We start from the raw sequence: 19,141 nt of genomic DNA on the forward strand, positions 1-19,141 counted from the left end.
CAATATGGTATCGTTTGACATTTTGTAACCAGCTGCTGTGACGCTTCTGATCATATTACATGATCTTAATTAGGGACTGTTCGTTATTTATGAGGGGGAGAGATGCAAAATAGGGGAGACATGTCAAATCATTTTTAAGCACTGGGGAGGGACATACAACTTTAAATGGTTTGGCTGTATTTATATCAAATACCCTCTGAACCCCAAATCCTGTTAGTGGGTTCAAAAGGCATGTTTTCTTTAGAAATTGCCAATAATCACAATTTTTAAACCAGAATTTTTGTGAAATTTTCACATTTCTGACAGTCGTTCAACACATCATTTTTAGGGAGGATTTGCATTTTGCTTAAGAAATTAGCTGTTTGTTTTGGTTATTACTCTGTTATTATTATTATTATTATTATTATTATTATTATTATTATTGTTATCATTTATTCATTTATTTTTAATGGTCGATGTCCCGCATTATCACCAGTCACCTAGTCAGATAGTCTCAGTGAACAAACAAATAAAGTCACACCCAAGCCACCCTCCCCCTTCTGACAAGTTAAGCACAGTCCCTTAGTAGTTTTTGCACAGTTTTTATAGAAATGTAGGTGTTGATATATTCATTTTCCTTTTGCTACTAAATGAACCTTAAAGTGAAGCTCAAGATTTAACTCTGAACCTCACTGTCACATCCCGTTTTGGTTTTTAAGAAGCTCACAAGACTCCATAGTATCTGGTTTAATTTCAGTCCTCAGTACCAGCTTATGTTTTTACAATAATAATAGTATAATGTATGTATGTAATAATATAATATAAAGGTACCTTGTATTAAATTCACTGTTTTCTACTGTTTTAATGCTGTGGTGTTGTTGAATTTATCTTCTGAAACATATTTCAGAACCTCTGTGAATTCCCGAGCCATCTTCATTTTTGTTCACCCTTTATATAGTATATCATATATGATGGAAACAACACCACTGCTGCTGAAAGTTCCAGAGCTTTTCTCACCGAGGGTCATTGAAGCAGTCACATTCGTTAACCAATCACAAACCAGAGAGAGATAACCATCCAATCGCGCTTCATCTGGGCGATATCACTTCCTGGTTGAGTTCCCATGCTTGATGTGTGCTTTACGGAGGTCTACACGATTTTTCTCAGTTCAAGTAAGTTCATTTGTACATAAGAGCAGTGTGCGAAGATACATGTTTGGTCCATGATTAAGTTTTAGCGGTCAAAAGATTCTATGTGGCCGCCGAAGAAACATATGAACCAGAGTAACATTTGTGTTTTGGGCCGTGAAAACTGTTTACATGTGTTGAACATTCAGTTGTAATTGAGGTCAGTATGTTCTTCTGTTTCTCTGTGTCATGAAATGTTGAGTACATCAAATGAAGCATGCAAAAGCCACTATTCTTTTCAGTCTGTTGTAGTCCATTTAACAAGCGACTCAACACAGTATGTTCAGTATGTATATCTGCTGTTATATAACGTGCACGTGTCTGTTTGTAGGACTAAATAATCTCATGGCTAAAGACAAATCTGTGTCAAAACCGCCTAAAAGAAAGGCACTGAGCCCAAATGTCAATGAGGTTCATGTGGAAGAAATGATGGACACTAAAGGAAAAAGGAAAAGGAAAAAGATAGAGGTAGAGGTGAGTAGTACAGTCCCCTGTGTGTACACCTGTTTTTGATGACACAACCTGGAATTGCTCAAAAAAACATAATAAATAATGTTTGTTTATTTAATTCAGGAGGCGCCGGTACAGAGTCCTCATGTGATGATCACAGGAGATGATACAAAACAGAAAAAGCATAAGAAACACAAAAAGAAACACATGACAGAGCAGATGACAACACAAACTGAGGTAAGCCTTTTCCCTTTGTTTCCTTTAAAAATATACACAGTTACTGGTTTCTGTGAGAACTCAGGTGAACCCTGACGCCTGATTTGTGTTGCTCCAAACAGACAACTCTTTACATGTGTTCGTAACAACCCAGTCTTCAAAACAAGTTGTGTAAAGGTGCTGAAAAACATGATTTACACCAGGTAAAAGGTATGTTTTGGAGGCCAAGTGAGGAGGACTTGACATTTTATTCTTACAGTTGAGTTTTTATTACTAAATTACTTTAAATGGCAAAATATGACTGATGTTACATTCCAAGTTGCAATAAAAAGGTCTTAAAAAGATGACATTTAATTTAAGAAGAAGTCTCCCGTCGACTCTCCACATCAAGGTAAAGTGGTGAAAATATTCTCAATACAGCGTACACTTCAACTGATATAGATTTTGTTAGGTGGGTAAAATATGTTTTGACGCTGACCCTGTTCACAGCAGTGCATTGCGTAGCTTCCATGTTGGTACTCCTGTCTGCTTCTCCAAATGAGGGGTGCACCGAATGCTGCCTGCTGTAGGTAACTGACTATAGATAAGTACTTGTAACACCCCAGCTCCAAACATCCAAACTATCCTTTTAAAAACAGATTAAACAAGTGTTTCCTCAACAGTTTGAGTCCTTGCTTTTACAGTGTCCATGAATGATGTCTTTACACTGATGGCACAAACATGATGTCATCTGTTATCATTGTGGCCCACTGTATGCAGTTGGTCTTTGTTTGGGGGGAGCAGAACAGTTTGTGGAAGAATGTTAGAGCTTAAGTGTGTGGACTGGCTTTGCCTGTGGCATGGTGCATGGCCACATGTGTTTGCAGCTTGTACATAGAAAGATTTCCCAGTGGCTGACCTGTGCAGCTTGGCCCATCTGCTCCTCTCCTGGAGAAGGAGCCTCAGTTTAACCCGAAAGGTCTCCCCAAGGAAGCTGTAGATGAGTGGGTTCAGACAGCTGTTAGAAAAGGCCGCCAGCCTGACAGCATGACCTGTGAGGGGGTAGTCCTGCCACAGTGTGCTGCTGTCTGAGTCACCTCTTAGAAGGTGAACGCTTACAAACACGTTCTCCGGGAGCCAGCAGAGGAAGAAGACTAACACAGCTGCTGAGATCATCCGCAGAGCCTTCTGCCTGCGAGGCCTCTGCCGGGGGCCATCTTGTCCCCTCTGGCTCCTCCGGAGCACCTGTGCTATTCTCCAGTAGCACAGACCCAAGATGCAGAAAGGCAGCAAGAAACCCAGCATCACCTCCAGCCACTGAATCTGGGTCACGTTGGCGAAGCAGAAGTGGAGTTCTCCAGCGTGCTGGCTTTGAGCTATGGCAAAAGGAAGTACGGTGAGCAAAGACGAGGACACCCAGATGAGGCAGCAGCTGAGGCGTGCACGCGGCATGCTGCGACCCATGAGGCCAGTCATTGCAACAAACCTGTCGAAGCTCATCCAGGATAAGAAGAAGACGCTGCTGTACATGTTGGCCTGCTGGAAAAGGTTCATGAAGGTGCAGAGGTGGGGCTTGTCATAGTAGCCCTGCTTCAGGTTGAACACCTCGATCAGAGAGTCGGCCACGAGAGTGAGGTCGGCCACGGCCAGGTTCACAAAGTACAGGTCCGGGGCTGTTAAGCGGCCCTTGTGGTGCAGGTTGACCACTAAGATGAGGATGTTCCCGATGAAGCCCACGGGGAACAGGAATATAATGTAGATGCTGGAGAGGAAGAGGCTGATGATATAAAGCTGATGACTCTCTGAAGCTTCCTGCAGAATATCAGAGACGACTGCCTCTGTGTCATTTGGCCGAACAGTGAAGACTTTGTAGTCCACGTACATGGTCCTGTCCATATTATTCTTTTTGTGTTGATATTGTTTTAGCAGTAGCTTCCCATCAAGTTGCCGTAGTGTTTAGTTTTCCAAGGGTTTTGCCCCAGTGAAGACTGTGGTGTCATCTGTTGCTCTTTCTGTGCTGTGGTCATCTTGGATATATACTGATTCCCACTTTTTGTTATAGACAAGAGAGGAGAAATGTAGCAAGTTAACAGCAAGTTTTCATCTTTTCAAGACATAGATTTAGTGAATAAATAGACTCTCAGGAGGCAAAAACATCTCTGTACATTATCATTCAATGGCAGAAAAATTGACAACACTTTTTATATACTATACATTAGTTGATGCCACGGGTGTGAACTTTATTTATATGTCTTGGACTTGAGTGAGACTCAAGTCACAAATTCGATGACTTTAGACTCGACAAAATCCAAAAAAATTGAAACTTTAACACCAGTGACTCATGACATCACTTGGACTGGAGCCTTTTGACTTTAAAACACTTGATACCTTCCCCCAAACCTAAAGATTTAAAAGTATTTTATTTTACAAGTGTGTCACCAATCAATTAATTTCCTGAATCAACTAACATTAACGCTATTCATCACTAGTGAGTCAAGACTTAGTTCCCCAGATCCACTTTGTTTGAAGCAATCCGACAGCATCCAATCAAGTTGCAGGAGAGAACCATAAAGAACCAATGTTGCGTGAATTAGCGGCAGTTGGAAAAAAAATCATACCAAAGATAATTTTGTTAGCATACAAAAACTATGCGGTAGTCTACACAAACTGAATTTCAGTACGCAAAATATGCAGATGAAAAATTATAGATGGAGATGCAACTACTTCCAACAGACCTGTTTAAACAAATAAAACATTTTAAAAGCATTTAAGATTTTTGTAAATTGAATATATTTATATTTAATATTATTCTGTTGTTGCAATGGCAGTTATATTTGGTGAAGAGGACATTGTGACTTGTTTGGCACTCGAAATTCAAAGTTTAGGACTTAGACTTGAGTGCAACGACTTGAGACTTGTAACTTACTAAACAATAACTTGGTCCCTCCTCTGGTTGATGCTCACTTTGGAAATAATTTTGGGCAATTTGGGATTAAGGGATGTTTCTTGTTTAAATATAAGTGATTATACCCTCTCTTACAAATGTCATATACCATGCCATTTATGATCATTACACATGATCAGTTACAAAACTATGTTTATAACTATATATTTATCATTGTCTTATAGCTCTGCTGTGGCTGTTTCTCTCGAGGAAAACGTCAGATTTGATGCAGTTTTCTTCTTTGATACAAAATCACAGTAGTAGCAGGGTGTCTACACGTCCTTAAAGGTCTTACTATGTCTTGAATTCAATCTTATAACAATAATGCCTTAAAAGTCATTAAATAGTCTTACATTTGAATTTGTGAGGGGTTAACTACACACATTTTATTTAATGTCATTTATCAATCTTTTAATTTCATTTTGTGAAAATGAGGGCAACATTTAGATTTACTTAACTTACTCTAATAACCATATTCCTATATATAAACACGTACCTCTGCACAAGACCACATATATACTACTTGCCTGCCGTGTTTACATGATTTGTCCAAAAATCTGTCCTAAATTTGGTTAAATTGTGTCTTAAACAGGACCTAAAAAGCATTCAATTTAACTGTCGTAACCTGTAGACACTCTGAGTAAGGTGGTCTGGTAGTCTGGGGTTGTAAGACACCAACCATAACCGACCAGCCACTGACCCTGTTTTATCTTTCTCTCTGCTGTCATTTAAATAACAAAGACATAAAATGCCCAGAAATTCTTTTTTTAAATCTGAAAACTACAAGACAATTAAAGTCGGTTTGCTTTGATATAAATAATTTTGTAATTCATATGAAAAAACCTACCTGAGTTTTCTTGCACTGCATTGCGGTCTTCCTAATCCTTCCCGTCTGTGTGGTGGTGACTTTGAAAGCAGGTGTCACAGTAAAGTGTTGTGGTGCCGCCCACCACTTACAGCAAGAAACACAAACACACAATGCAGGCGTGCACACAGACACGATTCATAGTTTTTCATCCAAACATTACGTTTTTCGTCATGGCTTCACTTCAGTTTATTAGCAATATAGTCTTTAACTTTATTATAACAGTACTTTGTTAAAGCTTTTTATATTCAGTACTTAATTGACCTTTATTGTACTTTATTAAACTTCATTGTAACAGTTTATTTAATAGTTTAGTATTTTAGCAATCTGCAGTGGTTTAGAGGAGATTTTAAAATCTGATGATATATATTGTGTAGCAGGATGTAGTCTGAAAATGGTGCAGTATTATTTATAGGCCATATCGTCCACCCCTATTTGACACATTGTGTACATACTTTTAAAAATGGAATAGAGCGTTCAAATAGGAAATTGGCTTTTTACTCTGCTAGCGCATCGCTCTGGTCAGCCAGTGTGGTCAAGACTGAAATACCTCAACAACTACTACATGGTGTGTGGTGAAGTCGTCACATTGTACACCCCCTATGTATTTTTGTATGGGCTTATTTTATTGCATAAAAGATTTTGTCCAGTTAGGACACGAACCAACTTGTCAGCACTGAAGCGTAAACACGACTATGATTGTAGAATGTTCAAATATATAAATATGGGACTCGGGGGAATTAAAGCAAAGACCGACAAACAATGTATTTACACAAAACAACATGGTCAGACAATGATAGTCTCACTTCAGCTTTTTTTTTTCTTCAGACTTTAGCACCACCCTTTACTGTGCTTTTTGTTTTACTTTACAGGCGCCTTTTCGAGACTGTAGATAAATTTGATGTTAACGCTGTAATGCATCAACTTCTGCTATGATTTCACACAGTGTGAATCAGGTCTGACATTTTACATGACGCCAACATCTTGTGCAATCCAGTTCCTGTTTTAATTTTCCTACTGGTCCCTGGTGTAGTGCCACTCTGCTGGCACTGATGTAATGTGTGATCCATGCAGGTCAGTTATTCCTAGAACTGGTGCCCATCAGTTTCTTGAAAGGAGTTTAAAGTGTCGCCTGTCTGGCTTGTTTAGTTTAACAGCTTTAAAATAATTTCTTGGAAAATACTGACACTGTTGGCCCTCAGCTTAGGATCTGACTTTTATTTTTCCCTGACTAAATGTTTCCTATGTGGCGTTCTGGGAGTCGCAGAAGTTTTCCAGGCATTTTGTCTAAATGGGCTTTTGTGCAAATTGTATTTATGCAAAACAGAGTCTGTTCTGTGAGAGCAGGTTCAAAAGATGTGAGATTGCACCCACTACCGACAGTACGTCCTTTTTTAATTGTCTTATTCATGGTTGTTGATTTTTAACAACTCTATAAATATATTGTCAGTATTGCAACAGTTACAATAAGGACTGTACATGTAGCACAATTCTGAATACGTACAGCACAGCATTTATTTTTGCAAAATAAAAATGTACAATAAAATAAAGGAGAAATACATGCACGGAAAAGCATTTAAATTGTCACTTTAGAGAAATAGAAAGCATTTTAAAAGTTAGATTAATATTATGTTTAATACATCAAGTTTCAAAAGTCTTTATTTCGATGCATCAGAAGAGTTTTGTGCTCACAGATGAGAGAGTCTTTGTCCTCTATGACTCAATATCCTGCAGGGTGTCTGTGATCTCAATATGGGGAGCTATGATGTTCCTGTTGGGCTGCGTGCGCCCTGGGCTTTGACAGCAGTCCCTCAGCTGCCTGAACACCCCGTGGAAACTCTCTCGACATGGCCTGTGCAGGAGCAGCACGAGTAGGAGGCTGCCGCTGCTCCCTGAGAACAGTACAAACTCAGCCACGCTCAGAAACGCGCGCTCGTGATGGCTCAGCCCCTCCTCTCGTTGTGCCAGTTGTGCTCCTCTCACCAGCGCCACGCTGTAGAAGAGCTGGCAGATGAACATGACCACGGTCACTGCCAGGAACACAGGACCCTCCTCAGAGCCGGAGAGGAAACGTCCTTTAGATTTCCACTGCCGGACACAGCCACCTATCAGAAGTCCCATTTGGAGGATGTAGGGAATCAAAAAAGCCAGGCACAACCTAGCAGCTGCGTAAGACACACCAGCTTGGACTGGATCCATAAAGCACCTGCCTTTTTCCTGTAGACCAACTCGGGGTCCACGAAGCCCGGCCAGGAGCAGAGAAATCAAGATAGAAGTCAGGATCACCAGAGCTGCACAGACCCAAGGCTTCCTCAGCAGGGCGTGGGACGGTGGATCCAGTGTGAGCACGTAAGCCATCAGCACTAAGACCAGCAGACCGCAGAGACAGGCCGTGTTGACGGTAAAGGAGAGAGCAGCACAGCCCAAACCTGTTGCGAGCAGGTAGTGAGGTCTGTAGGCCACAATGTGGAGAGAGAGGAGCAGGAGCAGCAGCTGGAGGCCGCAAAATGCCCAGAGCAGGCAGTCGAGCCAGGCCAGCCGCCTCTGGGCTCTGTAGGTCTGGATGAAGCTGTAGATCAGGAAGCACCCGGCGATGAAGCCGAGCCCAGCAAAGAAACTGTAGAAGTAGTTCGCCCTGGAGGTGATGTCATTGGCTGAGATTTCGTCTAACTTGTTTTGAGGGGAGAATGCAGAGGTGGAGTTGTCCATTATGATGGCAGCGGTGGTGGCGTCGCCCACGACGGTGGGACTGTCAGTAAATGAAGGCGTGGTGCTCATCTCAGTGATGAGCAAGTCCACGCTTTGAGTAGGCTGGAAGTGAAAAGAGAAAACAAATACTGATGACACCCTGTCCTCCTCAGCATCACCCTCAACTGTTAGTCAAACATTTCCTCCCATCTGAATGTGGTGAACTATCAGCAGAGTTCAGATAATGTGGGTGCAATTGTTAACCACCTGCTGTCTGTACATTGGTTGCTCTTTTAGTGCGCAAAGGAACAACCATATTTGAGTAGTTAAACACATTTATCAGCTGTGTTTTATACATTTCAAACTGTGTTTACTGTCACTCAGCCTGTGAATCATTTACTTGGGTTTTCCACACGAACATACTCTTTCAACATATGTGCATTTCCTTCCTGAATTAACTCAAAGTTGGGCTGAAATTTTAAGTTAGCTTGAAGTCATTATTATAGATCCCTAAAATACATGCAGTGCTGACTAGATATGTAATAATGTTTTCTTTCTAAAGTATTTTCTATGACCGCATGTCCCCTTGGCCAGTCTTTGTCTGTTCCTCTTTGAGGAACTGCCTGCTCAGTGAAAACACATGTTTCCACTTACCATTTTTGCTTTCGTCACCCGCTCCTCTCTTGTTGTGTATCCACCAGCCCCGACGCTGCCGATCGACCCAAAGCTCCTAAAATGATGCTCGTCGCATGGACACAGCCGCTCACTGTGAAGCACTTTATATATTTCTGTGGGCAATACCCCGCCAGCATACTTTCAGAGTGACTTCGTGGCCATGTGATCAAAATCTTTCCCTCCCCTCCCTCTTTTTTTTTTTTTTTTTTTCTACTTCATCACCCTGCAGACAGAGCACCGTTAAATCAGAGCATACTGTGTCCCTTGTTTAACTTCCCCAGAGAGTTAAATGCAGTCTTTAAGTTGTGCTGTGGTAACTGCCTACTGCTGCTGCAAAATGACTTTAATTTGGTTCTTTATTTCTCCTCAGAAAAAGTTTAAACAAGTCTTTTGCAGGGCTTCAATTATTCTGCAGACAAATGGGGAGCTAGATACTCAGTTTCACCCTGTTACTAAGTAAAATATCTATTTCTCCGTCATGAAACTGCAACACAATTTCTGTTTTCGATTCAAAATTCACTCACACAACAGCTGCTTTGTTTTGTGGCTCCTCTGTGCGATTGGCCAAAAAACTGACTTGACAGGTGGTTATTTTTAAATCATGCACGCTTGTGCTGTGGTTCAGAGCAACTGTTTTGAATGCAACTCCGAAGGCATGTTGTGCACCACGGTAAACTTCACCACACACTATGAATGCGTGTGATGCTGACCTCATAAAGCTGTAGACTCAGGAAACGTCCCTCAGAGCTGCAGTGCAACAGGAAGTGATGTAAACTCAAAAAGTGCTTTAGCTGTCTCATCTGTATGCTGCAGCGCAACAAAATGTCACATTTATGTTACATTTTACTGTAGAAATTAAACTCAAGATGCATGAGGCATCTAGCATTAGCTTTGCACTGACCAGGAAAACTATAAACTACTGAAAACCGGCAGGAAGTGGCAGGAAGTGGCTGTTCATTACACAAAACTAAATCATTGTTTCAACATTTTTCTTATCATTCGATCACTCTCAGCGTGAGTTATTTAGGGATGTTTTGTAAATGGCTTTACATGAACGCAGAAAATGATAAGGGTCTACAAAGGAAGGCCTGTTAATGTAGATAACTCCCATGAGCTTTTGTTTTGCTTTGGTGTGACAGAAATCAGATCCACCCCATCGTCCGGGGAGGACAGACGAGGTGGAGGGAGAGGAGGACCTAAGCCCCGAGGAGAAGCGGGTCCTGGAGAGGAAGATGAAGAAGATCCTGAAAAAGGAGGAGAAGAAGAGGCTCAAAGCGGAGGGAGAGACTGAAAAGAAACCTGAAGCATCTGGACCCATTGCACCTCAGCAGGCCTTAGACTATCTCACCTGGTAAGAGCCACTCTCATGTAGTACAGGACAGGTGCATTGCCACCTGCCTATGATGTCATCATGTCTAAGAGAAGAAACGACACGTCCAAAGCACGTGGATATTAATTAAAGGAATACTTCACTCCCCAAATGATAATTTGTGTATCAGTTACTCACCCCGTGTTATGTTGAATTTGTGAAGAAAACATTCTTTCTCGCATGTCTTTACGCTGAACAAAAACTGGAAAAAAGTCTTGATGAATTGAAGTCAATGGGGTCCACGTCTAACAAAAGCAAAACTACATCAAAACATCTGTTTACAAACTCTCACACAACTCCTGCAGTGTAACCCAAGTCCTATGTATCCAGTGGTATTCTCAGTACTTTCCAAACATGTGTTTACTAAAACATAACTGAAACTGAAACTTAGCGATGCCCTCTTTAAAGCCAGACTCCATTGGAAAAAAACAGTAATTTTACCTTGCAGAACACAGGAGCTGCTTTCTTCTTCTTCTTTCTGGTATTGTGTGACTTTGGTGTTTTATAGGGTCAGTTCGGACTCAGCAAAGCAAAACTAACTGATGGAGGTTTTGGTAGACCAGCAGCTCTTGTGCTCAGCGAGATAAAATTACTGTCAGCTGAGTCTGGCTTTGAGGAGAGCACAGATATGTTTCACTTTTGAGTTGAGATGTAAACACTAAAGCTCCAGCGAAAATGCATATTTTTGGGAACCTTACATCCAACTGGATAAATGAGACTGCATGAGTTCTGAGGAGTTTGTAAACCAATGTTTAAATTTAGTTTTGCTGCTGTTAAACGAGGCCCACTTTAACTTCAATTTATGGTGAATGTTTATTATTTTTAGATGCTTTATTCACGGCTGAGGAATGCGAGAATAACAAAGTTTGCTTTACGAATTCACGGCAACTTGGAGTGAATAATTGATATATAAATGATCATTTGGGAGTTGAAGTATTCCCTTGTGCCATGATATGGATCCAGTTGACCACAAGTGGTTCACAAACTACCTTTTTAAACCTGTCGCTGATAGTAAAATATGACATACTTCCTCAGTAACATTTTGTAGCACCATTACATGAAATCAGGAACAACTGAACAATGTAATGCAATTCAGTACAGTCCTCACAGCAAACACAGCCTTGGTTATGTCGGTTACATGTGTTGAATATGTGTCAGAGAGGTGTTGCTTTTACTCTTGGGTAGTTATTGAGGGTGTTGTTTGTGGTGGTGAGTTTGGTGAGTGAATTGAATTAGATCTGAAGAGGAAATCCCACACATTGTACACATAAAGTTCAGTATACTAGTCATAATGAGGACTTGTGTAAAATATCTTCTGTGGCTCTTAAGGATCTTTGTAAAGTGTGAGAAAAATAACCCTTGTGGTAGATTTGAAACAGAAAGCCTGTGTTGCAAACCTGGGGCGTTGAGTTTGAGGGTCTGATGAAAAAGCTTATCAAGTTGCACTGTGGGAAGTGTGTGATGCAGTGTGTTTGACATTGACCCATATTAGGGACTGACATTCAGTATATCTCCTCAACTGCTTTGATTTTGACTTTTTTCCCCTAATCTCTGTCTTGTGTTACCAAAGTGCGACATTAGATCTTTTCAAGGTCTAGGTCCTGTCCCTTGTTATGTGTAGGAGGACTGAATGCAGCAAACACTTTGAAGCAAGCTAGTATACTACTACAGACAACAAACTGCAGCATGAAAAAAAATAAACCCCTTTCTTGTAATTTCAACGTGCTCTGATTTCGTCTGTGCAGCTGGGCCGACAACCGCACAGAGTGGAAGTTCCAGAAGACGAGGCAGACGTGGTTACTGCAGCACATGTTTGACCCCCAACAGGTAAAATGAATCAGTGTGAGCACTCTGTGATGACAATGATGGGGGATTTTTCTTTGCCGATGTTCACAGTGAGGGGGTGTTGACCTCAGAGTGATGTCTTCCTGTCTGATTAGTTTGTGAGTTACACCCACTCTCTTATCTCCAGTCATAGAGTATAATGACAAGTCTGTTTTTAGTAGCATTTTGTAAATATAGCATGGTCGACGCTTTTGAGGAACAAAAAGGTAAATTTATAAAAGTTGGTTTCAGTGTATTAATATTTATGAACTGCCCTTAAATTTATTTAAAGATGCTCTCTTGTGCTGCCTTTTATAATTACACACTATTGTTTATTATGTTTATTGAATACTACATTAAGATACAAATAACTACTACTATTTATTTATGCCTCTTGCTCCCACTGCCTTTCTCCTCTTTCATCCATAGCCTTTCCCCTATCCTGTGCACAAGCAGACACAATATTGTTATGTTTCTCGGCCCGAACCAATTTGTTTCCTATTTACATAGCCACCGTGTTTTTTTCCCAGTGCATACACAGCTAGCAGACCATGAGGAGATATTTGCTGAATTTGACAACAGTGTACACCAGACTGATATGATTCAGTAATGATACTCAGTGTTTGTCTGTATTAATATAGAGAAGTAATCTAAATATACCAAAATATTGTGCAAAAAGACAAAACAGAGTAACATGACATATACACCGATCAGGCAAAACATTAAAAGTGAAGCCGTGAATAGAAAATAAACCCCCTCATGGCAATGGAACGTATCGATGGCAGTGGCCTTCTAGCAGGACAGTGCACCATGCCACATCGCAAAAACTACTCAGGAATGACCCGAGGAACAGGACAAAGAGCTCAAGGTGTTGACCTGACCACCAAATACCCCAGATCCCAATCTGATCGAACATTTGAGGGACATGCTGGTACCCCCAATCCACGGTGGGTGCTCTTTGGACCGGACTTGGCTCTGGCCTGTTAGGGCATGGACACAGGATCTCTGGAGGGTGTCCCTTGGTGTCTGGCACCAGGGCGTTAGCTTTAGATCTTTTGAGTCCCGTGGGTTGTGAGGTGGGGTACCAACATGTCCCACAGATGTTTGATCAGATGGGGATCTGGGGAATTTGGAGGCTAGGTTGACGGCATGAGCTCATTGTCACGTTCCTTGGACCTGTTTGTGAGGAGTTTCTGTGGTGTGGCATGGCACATTATTCCACTGGGGGCCACAGCTACTGGGAAGCAAAAACATGACATATGAAACTTTAGAAACTTTGAGATATCTTATTAGAATAACCAATTCCAGTTTGTCTGATATTCCCTGGCTTGCACACATAAACTAAATAAAAAAAACATTATTTACAAAAATAAATATAAACAGACAACAGAATTCAAGCAACACATTAATTCAACAAACTCTATTTCAGATTCCAGATGTGAAGTTCTCCGTGCTGCTCGAGTACCTGGAGGGGCTGCGCGGAGCAGCCAAAGACACCACGGTGCAGAAGGCCTTAGCTCTGGTTGAAGAGTCGGGACAGGCACCAGAGGACAAGGATGTCCAGCAGAGGGCGCACAGAGCCAGAGAAGTTATCCAGCTGCTCTCCTGAACCCACCACCATCAAACAAAGGCATGAAGCCCACCAGGAAAAGACTGAGACATGTTGGTTGGTCAGTGGACTGACCAGTGGACTGATCAATCACCCTGGTGTCACACTAAAACATGTTTTTATATGTAGTGTTTTGGACTGGTCCTTCAGGGAAAGGATGTGTTTTGATTTAATTACCAGTATTGCTCACATTTTTTAATTTAAATGTGTCTAGGTTACTGTTTATTCTCCATTTCTTGACATTCTCTGTGTTCATTGTTGCCAGGTAGTAATCAGTCACCAAAATCATTTGCATAAAATATGAAATCTTACAATGGGGTCAACTCCATCTGCATTCTTTTCCAGGTTAGCAAATTTGGAAGTTTGCTAGCAAACAATTCCCAAAGAAGGCTTGGTTCAGTCACGAACATTAAGCAGGCGAGGGGTGGTTTATATGTAGAAACGTCATCCTGCAGAAACCTCCGTCAGGTCACGTGGGAAAATGTTTTTAGAAAGGCTTTGGAAAATAGCATTTTGGCGCTGCAACATTCATACTTTGATGAAATTTGCAAGTTCGGATTTGAATACAAAAGGAACACTACTGCTACAGCTACAATATTATAAGAAAAACACAATTAAAAATAAATAAATAATGGGCCTGCCTTTTAATTACTATTCAAAGTTACGCCGCAGCTTTTTCCAACTCCAAATGTAAAGAAGTCAGAGTTCAGTTTCACCTTTCTGGACAGATGAGGAGAAGATGCAACAGAAATCTGAGAGACTGCTGGAGGTAAAAGTCTCAGGAATGCTTGTAGTCGAGACATGTTTGTGCGTGTCAAAGCCCATAATCTGTGAAGTCACTGATGAGAATAACTTTTCTCATCCACTCAAGGTACATCAGCATGATAAACAGTTTTGTTCCCCTCCTCCTTCCAGCCCAGTAGTTCATGCTCCATACATGTGTGTTTGTGTTTATTTACTTATTTTTGAGGTTAATGTAGACCCATTCTGAAACTGTGGTTATAATCTCATAGGAATTTTGGAATTTTTTTATATTATTCATATAGCCAGGCATTGTTGTGCCCATAATTAACATCTCGTAAATGCCCAAAACAGATATACAATAGTTATAGGAGCCAGTTCTGGCTGCAGGATCGGGGAGAACGTTCGCCACCTGCGCATGTTCTGACCCTAACTCAGACTGTAAACTTATGAGGAAGGAAACTGAGCCTATATGTAAGTGAAGGCTGGTGACATCACCTCCTGGATTTACTAAAAATAAACCCAAACACAGTAAACCTAATATTTCAAAGACATTTAAGTAAGTTCCTCTTACTGTGTCAAGACAAACAAACAACACAATAAGCCTATATTTACTATTTTTTGCATTACTGTTGCCTTTTGGTCCACATGTACACATAAAAAAGTGTCACTTATTTATAAATAACCTGCCCTATTCATTTAAACAACAACAAAAAATCCAGTCATACTGTTGTAGATGTTTGCTGATAGTGTCTGTAACTAGGCACAAGTCCACCAACCAAACACAAAACAGAGCACAAATCATCTCCAGTAGAAGATTTTTTTTGAGAGACTGCAGACGTGCCGAAGACTCAAATGTTGACATGGATACATGTATCTTGTTCCTCCTCTCAAAACTTTATTTAAAAAAAAGCATATTTCTCAATATGGTTGCATGTTTACATTTGATTCATTTACAAGACTCAGAAAAAGTCCTTGAGAGAGCCAGCTGAGTGTCGTAACTCCTCTGAAAAAATGGTTCACGACATTCCGACAAGTTTGTAATCCACAATGAGTTCAGTTTTTTTCAGTGTTTAAATTAACTTTTAGTGCCTTCACTAGTGACAGCAATATTGTCCAGTGAGTGTCTGCGTCGCTCACATTGCCCAACAAAATCTTCAAATCCACTGTCGAGTGTGACTTGCTGTGGAAGGTATTCACTGCAGATCAATCAGGCCATTATCTCCCCGTAGGTGTTTACTCTTAGCCGTCGTACTCACTGCGCCTTTTGATTCATCTGTGACGCATAGCAAAGATATTGCACAAAATAATGTTAGCAACACTGTATAACTTGTCAATGAGAGAAGACAGTCTAGTTGAGTTCACTTACTTTGCTGTGAATCAAAGGAAATATTGTGTTGCGTGAGGAGAGCACGCAGTCTCTCAATTTCTTCCCTCTGTTTTTGGAAATCCTGTATGAACATATTTATAAGAGCATACAAAGTTTCTGTCGCGCATTTTAAGCAGTATTGTGCTTATATCATACATTTTTTGTTGGCTATTATTTGGAAGAGCACATAAATGTACACACCTCTGTACATTTCTGTAAAGAGTTGTGTGTTCCCGAATCAGCTGCAACCTCTGGTGGCTTTATCTTGACTTTTTGGCTCTTCAGGAAACCAGCATCCTCAAAAATATCCCTCAAAAGATTGTTGTATCCCTGCAGCAAACATACAGTGTGTGTTAGTGGCAAGGCCGTGAGCTCATAATGACTAAAACTGGAATAAAACTCTTTAATTTTCATTGTAAATCACTGGGAACCTTAAGTACACCAGTACATTTCATCAGCTTGCAGTGATCAGCCAAACTGGTCTTTACCTGCTCAGTTATAAGACCTTCATAGCGAGCCTGCTCAGCTTCGTCCCATTCCTTCTGGAGCTTATCACTCAGTGTCGGGTACACTTTAAAAGAGCACACAAGTGATAAGACATCACTGTTAACACTGACTGACCCCATGGCCGTCTTGCTCTACAAGATGGATCTTTTGTCTTACCTAAAAGGGAATGTGGATGGCAAACAAGCGGGGTCTCGAAGGTCAGCGAGTACACACAGGTACTGGGCTCTGAGACTTGAGCAAGTTTGCTGCTTGGACTGCAGACAAAAATCACCTGCAGAAACATCAAAATAAACAAGTTAGCTACGTTTCAAGTGTTTATATTGTTGATTTAATCCTGACCGTGATTTTGAGTTGATGGTCTGATGTGGCTCTGGGGTCAAAAACTATTCAAAACTCTCTTAGAGCATCAAATGATATATTTGGTCTAGACTTGTAGGTAAATATTAACTGATGAATTTGATGTTTAGGGTTTTCTTCATGGTCTTCTGGTGTTACTTAATTGGTCTCATATTAAAGAAGAAATGCAGACATTGAAAGGGGGAGATCATTAAGCCTGTTAAATGACTACCAGAAAGAGTTTAAGGGGACAGCTCACCTTGAAATCAAATATACATATTTTTCCCTCATCTGTAGTGCTGTTTAGCAATCTAGATTGTGTGGGTATGAGTTGCAGAGTGTTGAACAAATATGACAGAACTAGATGACACTCAGCTTGTGGTGATCAAAGTGCCAAAAAATACAGTTGAAAAACTCAACAGCAATGACTGCAGAAATCATTGCACCTTGTTTTTAATAGTTTCCTCTAGGAACTATTTTCTTCCTACCGAACTGCACTTGCCAACTGCATCACCATGCAGCAGGAAGTATGCATCAACTGGACAAGAGGCTTGTGACATCGTAGGATGAAAACATTGATGGCCTCCTCCTCAGCTGAGCTGTAAACATACACACTTCCTCTTATGTGGTGATGCAGTTGATGGGTGTAGTTTGATAACAAGAAAATAGTTCCTACATGACACTGCTCACAACAACATCTGTGGATTATCTTCATGTGGGAACTATTTTCTTGTTACCAAACTACACCCATCAACTGCATCACCACATAAGAGGAAGTGTGCATCTTTACAGCTCAGCCAAGGAGGAGGTCATTAATGTTAACAACCACATTGCTGTTGAGTCTTTCAAATGCATTTTTTGACGCTTTGAGCACCGCAAGCTGAGTGCCATCTCCTTCCATTGTATTCAAGAGATGGCAGACATCTCTACAGCTGAGATCTCCAACATTTGGCAGTTCACACCAAAACAGCCTAGCTTGATAATTAGCACTACAGGTAAGAGGAAAAATTTGTTCCCATTTGTTCAGGATGAACTGTCCCTTTTCACAATTAAAACCCCACTAACCTTTGTCTCCCTGTTTCTCGTTCCACAAGCATCCCCGTCTCTCATCCACATGCCCGTGAAAGTGTTGTTTGCTATTTCCCACTCCTGCCAGATCCTGTTAGGGACATGCAAAAGGCTACTATTACAATCAACCCACAGCTTTTTGGCAGTCGTTCACATATTGATATTTGCAATAAAGGTAATGTGAGGTGAGGTTACTGCATCTTACCCCAGTATCCCACTGTAGGCGTTCCATCTAAATGACTGCTCGTGTTGGGTGATGTTGTGAAATGGACAGAATTCATATTTATACCTGCAAAATAACCAGGCACACAAATGCCCTGTTATGTTTTCCCAGATGTAACATGACTGCATCAAACAATCAGCATCCAAAGCAGATCATTTACGAGAGCCAGCAGAAATGGGGATCATATGTGAGCATGATATGTGTAAAAAACTTACGTTGACTCTGTGAGACTGAAGCACTTTCCAGCAAGCCGATGAAAATGTGCAGGGCCTTGAGAAGACATTGGTGTTATCATGATAAATCAATTCAATGCTTGAGCTAATCAACTTAAAATCCCACTCAGTATCTACTAGTTAACCATTTTCCTTTAAAACACAGGATCAGATCAAATGTAGGTTTTAATTGGTGACAAACAATTTACCAGATACTGGAGTTGGGGTCACTTTAGGCTGTAGTCTGCTTCCCTGAGACAGAAAAGGATTGTTTAACCTAAACAGAGACAGAAAATCAGTCAGTAAGGGGCTAATATCAGCAAGAAGCACATTGTGACAGATATGTCTCTGCTAAACGTACCCAAATGTGTTTGGCTCCTCGACTATCTTCATTTTACCGGCGAACCCATGGTTTACTGTGCAAAGAACAGTCGACATCAGCCTCAACTCATACAACCATATGTACCCATATTTGTGGCGCATTTGGTTTAGTTTACACAAGACATATCAAGCTGAGAATATAAGTACTTACTGAAAAGAGACACGCAGACCATCCACAACCTTAACACATGATGTATTCCGTTACAAAAACACTGCATGGCTGATTTTTCAATGATTAAAACGTCCTCTCGGTTTGTCTTCTGGATACATTTCCTGCTTTGGTAGCCGTTCGTCAGATGACAGGGCACGTGATCAAAATAAAATATGCGCATGCGCTGTACATCGGGCTACGACGTGCTTTCCACGATACGAAGTGGCTAATGCTAACGAAACTTTATTTTTAATGGTGTTAAAATAAGTGCGTGATAAACGGAGACTAGTGACAGTTGTGTTGTGGTTATCTTTTTGAATCTATACATGGTGTACACGTCGATAAAATACGAAACGTTTGCTATTTGT

At 40.8% G+C, this 19,141-nt stretch overlaps 4 protein-coding genes across 5 annotated transcripts; 1 reads left to right on the forward strand and 3 right to left on the reverse strand.

Annotated features, from left to right (window-relative positions):
* The first annotated feature begins 1,002 nt into the window (after positions 1 to 1,002).
* LOC126399991 (uncharacterized protein C7orf50) lies at positions 1,003 to 14,103 on the forward strand. Of its 2 annotated transcripts, none has more exons than XM_050060377.1 (6): positions 1,003 to 1,151; positions 1,498 to 1,640; positions 1,740 to 1,853; positions 10,123 to 10,334; positions 12,098 to 12,179; positions 13,606 to 14,103. In XM_050060377.1, the coding sequence occupies exons 1-6, from the start codon at positions 1,103 to 1,105 to the stop codon at positions 13,783 to 13,785; spliced, it is 780 nt and encodes a 259-aa protein (XP_049916334.1). In that variant the 5' UTR covers positions 1,003 to 1,102; the 3' UTR covers positions 13,786 to 14,103. The 2 variants fall into 2 exon arrangements, with proteins under 2 accessions (XP_049916334.1, XP_049916335.1); XM_050060378.1 differs by lacking the exon at positions 1,003 to 1,151 and adding an exon at positions 1,158 to 1,326.
* On the reverse strand, positions 1,941 to 4,014 carry LOC126399986 (G-protein coupled estrogen receptor 1-like). Its single transcript, XM_050060371.1, has one exon. It carries the CDS (start codon positions 3,705 to 3,707, stop codon positions 2,559 to 2,561), a length of 1,149 nt encoding a protein of 382 aa, XP_049916328.1. The 5' UTR covers positions 3,708 to 4,014; the 3' UTR covers positions 1,941 to 2,558.
* On the reverse strand, positions 7,118 to 9,155 carry LOC126399987 (uncharacterized). Its single transcript, XM_050060372.1, has 2 exons — positions 8,963 to 9,155; positions 7,118 to 8,431 (listed from the first exon to the last, which is right to left on the reverse strand). The coding sequence occupies exons 1-2, from the start codon at positions 8,963 to 8,965 to the stop codon at positions 7,334 to 7,336; spliced, it is 1,101 nt and encodes a 366-aa protein (XP_049916329.1). The 5' UTR covers positions 8,966 to 9,155; the 3' UTR covers positions 7,118 to 7,333.
* A 1,299-nt stretch (positions 14,104 to 15,402) lies between the features above and the next one.
* On the reverse strand, positions 15,403 to 18,954 carry gnptg (N-acetylglucosamine-1-phosphate transferase subunit gamma). The gene is made up of 11 exons (XM_050060373.1): positions 18,774 to 18,954; positions 18,603 to 18,657; positions 18,451 to 18,518; positions 18,245 to 18,299; positions 18,012 to 18,095; positions 17,804 to 17,897; positions 16,559 to 16,673; positions 16,384 to 16,466; positions 16,097 to 16,225; positions 15,896 to 15,977; positions 15,403 to 15,802 (listed from the first exon to the last, which is right to left on the reverse strand). The coding sequence occupies exons 1-11, from the start codon at positions 18,952 to 18,954 to the stop codon at positions 15,723 to 15,725; spliced, it is 1,026 nt and encodes a 341-aa protein (XP_049916330.1). The 3' UTR covers positions 15,403 to 15,722.
* Positions 18,955 to 19,141: the final 187 nt, after the last annotated feature.

Source organism: Epinephelus moara, chromosome 13 (genome assembly GCF_006386435.1).
Source record: "Epinephelus moara isolate mb chromosome 13, YSFRI_EMoa_1.0, whole genome shotgun sequence".
NCBI lineage: Eukaryota > Metazoa > Chordata > Actinopteri > Perciformes > Serranidae > Epinephelus > Epinephelus moara.